Source organism: Aristolochia californica, unplaced genomic scaffold (assembly GCF_029961685.1).
Source record: "Aristolochia californica isolate CCGP_79_NKW_82.1479 unplaced genomic scaffold, dmAriCali1.0.hap1 SCAF_1, whole genome shotgun sequence".
Taxonomy (NCBI): Eukaryota; Viridiplantae; Streptophyta; class Magnoliopsida; order Piperales; family Aristolochiaceae; genus Aristolochia; species Aristolochia californica.
The window spans coordinates 55,077,435-55,083,243 of record NW_027181770.1 but is presented as its reverse complement, the minus strand read 5'-3'; the positions used below and the strand labels follow the sequence as shown (position 1 = coordinate 55,083,243).

General features: G+C 39.1%; 1 protein-coding gene across 1 annotated transcript; it reads right to left on the bottom strand.

Moving 5' to 3' along the window:
• Positions 1-343: 343 nt before the first annotated feature.
• On the bottom strand, positions 344-2,395 carry LOC137961331 (auxin efflux carrier component 5). Its single transcript, XM_068808380.1, has 5 exons — positions 1,654-2,395; positions 1,484-1,569; positions 1,240-1,397; positions 754-830; positions 344-474 (listed from the first exon to the last, which is right to left on the bottom strand). The coding sequence occupies exons 1-5, from the start codon at positions 2,307-2,309 to the stop codon at positions 402-404; spliced, it is 1,050 nt and encodes a 349-aa protein (XP_068664481.1). The 5' UTR covers positions 2,310-2,395; the 3' UTR covers positions 344-401.
• Between the last annotated feature and the right edge of the window lie 3,414 nt (positions 2,396-5,809).

Here is a 5,809-nt window from a genome sequence, read left to right as displayed (position 1 = left end):
AAATAATATGACTATTTCCATTAAAATCCAACTGAATTAGTTTAGTCTCAGCGTCGATCATCGATTGAAATGATGAGTGAAAGTAAATTCACTGTTCTCATGGAGTAAATTCACTTGCACTCATTTTTCACGTACACAGTGCACCCCAAGCGTTATCTTATATTTTTTCATAATGGGTCTATAAAATGAGTAAAAGAGTCGGTATGTCCCATGATTGATGAATCATTCTATACAGACTCACAAGTTCTTTAAAATAACACTTCTCATTGAAATAGATAAGTTCTTATCTTAGTTTCTTGAGTTAGCTTCAAGAAACAAGGTGACAAAAAATCCATTGTTGGGAAGTCAGGGCTAAGCAAGAAATCATCTCATTCTCAGCTGTTCAAAGCAAAGCATATAGATTAGCTGAGGAAGCCAAGAGCCCAGTAGTATCCAATCAACACAGGCAAGGAAACCAGCATGCCGAATATCACCCTGCAAATTTCAGTACATAAATTAGTCTTTTTTTTTCTCTCAAATTTACAATAGGAAATAGGTGTGCTTTGGAACCATAAGAATAAACTCGAGAACCCACCATAAATTGGCTTCCAAAGTTTAAAAGACATGTCTTAGAAATAATTCAAGAGTATAAAATGGAGCAAAAGTGGTATCATTGATGACTCAAAAACATCTTATAACAAAATCTTATATATAACTTCTTCTTTTCTTATTTCTTATCGAGTAAAGTTTGTCGAAGCTTTAACGCAAACTTACGCAGTACTAAGGACATCTGCATGCAAGCCATACTCTCTAGCGTAGATAAAGGAGGTGATCGATTGGGGTAGAGCCGCCTGCAAATGCATCGAGTTAATCAAAATTCTGTGATTTTTAAAGATAATGATGATGATGATGATGATGATGATAGAACAAAAATGACGACAAATAATAATAACTGCTACATATAGGGCTGTCATTTGGTGCGAAACATGCTAAAAAGGCTATCTCAATCGTCCGATCATGATCAGACACACTAAATGGTTTTTCGTCCGTGTGTAATTTACGATGACTATTTTTGTTAATGTCTAAAAAAAATCGAAAGTAACTCTTAATCCCATACTTTATAAATAGTAATTAGTAGAGGGCTAAAATGAAAAGTGCAAGGGATTGAGCAAATTACTAATGTGAGGAATAAAAGAATTTATGCCTTGGCTGAACACAGTCGATGAGTCTATTTGAGAGCATTATTAAAGAATGATCGACCTGAATGATAGCAATCCGCAACACTGCTCCATGGAGGCCGACGGCGATTGAACCGATTGCCATCGCCGCAGGCCCTGCAATAAATCGAAGCACCATGCCGATCAAAGTCAAGCTTGGCCCGCAAGCGACGAGCTTTTCTTGCAGTGCCATGAACAACCCTGCACAAACGATTATACGACACCGTGTAAGGTAAAAACGGCTCTCGTTAACAGGAAAAAGATAAAAACTGGTGTGTTCTGTTTACCCATGCTGAACATTGCCATGCCGGTGCCTGCTCGTGACATAACCAGTATGGATCCGTCGATGATGCTTGGCATCGCAAAATGCCACCTATTCACACGTCCACCCACTACAATCAATCAAGAACAACTCCAACGATAAACGAAAGGAACTTCGTAGATTTTGTCTGCTCACCTGTTAGAGATAAATGCCCATGCAACTCCAACGATACTGGCGTAGGAATTGGGATTAAGCGCAAGCTTCATCCACACAAGCTTGGTTACAGTCCATACGGAAGGTCTTCCGGCGACCACAGCAGTTGGATTGCCTTCCAAATCCTTTGAAGGCTCACTCGTCGTCCCGCTACCGATATCGCTGCGAGCTTGCCGCAGCTCCAACACGAACAAAAGAATTGTGAGCCAGACGATAGCCTGCACGACTGATGACTGAACCACAAGGTCCTGACCTATGGGTCCATACATGGCCTTCAGCAACGGCACGCCGACGACCAAACTGTTGGTTAGGGTTGAGAGGCAGAAGTTGGTTATGCTCCAGCTATAGCTCCCTTTGCCGCTACACTTGGTCCATGCTACCAATACTGCTACAATGACAACCTTGGAGATTGCGTCAGCAGCAACGAATCGATAATTCATCTTAAACGGGTCTGTGTTCGCTGCGAACTCGAAAGTGAAGAGTGGGAGGGTGAAGAAGGAAACCAGGCGGTTAATGGCCGTGCACTGTTCAGGGGTGAAAATGTTCCACCATTTAACGGAGCCGTAGCCCAAGCCTAGCGCTACGTACAGTGGTGTCATAGCCACCACTACCTTGTAAACATCCCCCCATTCGATCATCTTCTTCCCTACTCGCTCTGGCAACCCGACCAGTAACAATGCGTGCAAATTGTTCGATGATATGTCACCCGTATATATACTTGGGAAGAGGGAGGATTGAGTGAAGACAATTCCAGAGACGGAAAAAGCTCGGTGGGTGCATACGATTCCATGAAGCGGATTCTCACCATGAGAGTGTTTCACATCTTTATCAAACCCTTTGAGCATGGAATGTGATCCAGCTATTATTCCACCCGTCTTGCAGGAGCTAATCGATTTTTTTTTTTAGTTTTTTCGTCATTGTATGTTCTTCGTTTTTTTTTAAAGTTTCTGTAGACTGTCGTAAAAGAATGTAGAATAAATTTCCCACTGACCATATTCCCTAGTCTTCCTTCTCATCTGGTTTCGATGATTTGAGGAATATGAACGAGAAGCATTATAGTGAGAACCACATCAACTTGATCTTATGCGATTATTTCTCAGTGGTGCACAGTAAAAGGTTCTATATATGCCTCGAAAAGGTCTGATCAGGTGAAAAAGACGAGTCTCAGGTGTCTGATCAATAGCTCACAAAGAGAAATCCTGACTGATCTTTCTGGTCATGGAAGATCATTCACCCACTAGTCGGAGGTAAAGATCATGCACGCTAACATTCTGCAACAGGGTCCGACTTATCCCATATTCTTCTTCTTGCTCATCTTCTGTTGCGCTGAGGTATTCATTCACCAACGGAAGCTCCTTACCATTAGACTATTCGATTATTTGATCTCGTGTTGTCAGCTTAAACTAAAAAAAATTCTGTTTGTCTCTTTTCGGGAGAGATAAAGAAACATTATTAGTCTTTTTGTTGCCGTTTCTTTATTTGTTCCCTTCGTTCCATTAATCTTTATACCGTTTCAAGTTAGAAAAAAAAAAAAAAACCAGAAAGAAAAGCTTTGCCTTATGATTCTCCTTCCATTTGTAGCTTTTTCACTTTAAACTGGCTTCGATTGGATTGCTCTTTTCATCTACAGACTTTTTGAACGAGTACGCAACATCAACTTACCTCATGATGAATGCTTAATTAGTCAAGTTAACACATTCCTCGCTGGAGCCACGCCTGGTTCATCAAAAGCTCTGCCTGCAACTCTTACGCTTCTTCACGAAACCCAGAAACTTTAAATTTGAACAAAAAACCAGAATTTAAAAAGGGAAATGAGGTTTAACGGTCCACGTTGTTCCCAGGATAGTGCTCTCTCAAGTTCAAATTCACTTTGTTACGTGTGGGTGACTACTATATTCTATTGATTTGACATGAGAGATATTTATATACGCGGCCACCGAGTTCAAATCCGTTGCAGACGCAATGGGTGGGCAAACCTATGAACTTTTCAACTTTACCGAGTGTGATTAGGTATAACACATTGTGTCATCACTGCTTTGGTCGTAGCTTCTGAATTAAAAAGTTTACCGTAAAAAGAAAGGACATCTTTCATGTCCATCTGCTACTTGGTTACTGCAATTAATTAGTTATATCCTCCTCTCCAGCACGGCTTATCAGGAATCTGCTGCTACTGCTTTCAGAATTCCCACGTATCGACTGAACAATGCCAGGTCTCTTTTCGACATCTGACATCTTCCTTCGAAGTTGTGTTTAATATTGGATAGAGTTGTTGAGCAAAGGTGGGTAAGCAATTCAAAGAAAGACAAAGAAAGAAGAGAGACAAAAATCAAAAGATAAAACTTTGTAAGGGTCGTAGTACAACATTCTGATATGTATACCATATGCCACCATAATAGACATTGGACCCAATTTTACATGGTATGACACTGGAGCTTTTGCTCATATAAATCATCCATCCTGGATCCCTCTCCTCTGTACAGGGGTAAGGACTTTATAATTGTGAGGAATGGTAATTCCTTACCTATCTCACACACTGGAATTCTCGCTCCTACACCAAATATTCAGTTATTATATGTTTTAGTTGTTCCTTATCTTACCAAAAATCTTTTCTCCATCTGTAAATTAACTTCTAATTTTTTTTTATCCGTTAAATTTACTAATAATCTTTTCACTGTTCAGAAACATCTCAAAGGAATGGTAGTGGCAATCGATAAGAAAGATGGAGACTTACATGTGCCAGATCATGGCAACCTTGCCTTTATTTCTGTCCTTAAAAATAAATCTTTACATGCTTCTTATTCTTTATGGCATACTCGCCTTGGACATGTAAATTATTCTGTTATTTTTTTTTTACATAAACAAAGACATCTCTATTGCCCTCTCCATCATTATGTAGTTCATGTCAACTCGCGAAAAAATCATCATATGCCTTATCTCATGTGTTAGATCTTATTCATTGTGACATATAGGGGCCTTCACATGTCAAATCCCATTTAGGATTTGTTTATTATGCTATCTTCATTGATGATTTTTCACGTTTCACTTGGTTTTATCCTTTGATATTTAAATCCGATTTTTATGATATGTTTACACAATTTCAAAAACTTGCGAATAATCTAAATTCGACCCGGATTAAAATTTTCCAAAGTGAGAGCAGGGCAAATTTACTAGCACATGCTTCCAAACTCATTTTCATACCTTTGGCATTCGTCATCAACTTTCACACCTGCCCAAAATGGACGTATTGAATGCAAACATCGTCATGTGACTAAGACTGGTCTGACACTTTTTTTTCACTCCCATCTCTTTCTCATTTCTAGGTTGAAGCTTTCAGCACAACATCTTACATCATCAACCGTTTGCCTACATCACTTTTTGGAGGTAAATCATCATTTAAACTTTTATATGGTTCATTTCCAAACTATAAAATTTTCATTCTTTTAGTTGTCATGTTTATCCTTGCTTACGTGATTATCTGTTTAATAAATTTTCACCATACGGTATTTTCTGTATTTTTTTGGGCTACAATCCCTCTTATAAAGGTTTTCGCTGCCTTAATCCCCTCACCTCTCGGATGTACATCACCAACCATACTCAATTTAATGAACATAACTTTCCTTTCATAAAAACACATTAAGCTCAACCCCCTTCCTCTCTCCATTTTTCCACCTTTCTGGAACCAAGTCTTCTCCATACATAAACTCCTCCTTCCTCTACACCATTCTATGCACATTACTCAATCTAGATTTACCCCATGTTCTATTTATATTTATTCGATCGATGATTCCATACATGCCACTGATTCTTTTACAGGTCCCTCCTCGCCCCATATTCTAGAAGTTCAATCAAAAGAAATAGTTGCATTCTTCATCCCTCTAGAAACCCTAGCCACCAACCTCACTGCTGCAAATTTCTAGCTGAATTTCCAACAAAACACAGCCCATAACATCGAGAGGAAACAATAGACCAATTTTCAACCATTTCCAGTAGGGTATAGAAAGGAAAAATGGTTGGGACAAATGTAGGAAAACTGCCATTAGCTTGCAGGAATGTAATCTGCCTTCCATGGCTGTAAAATAACTTAAGACAAACTTCCCACCTAAATCCACTAAATATCTAACTACACAACTCCGGTAAA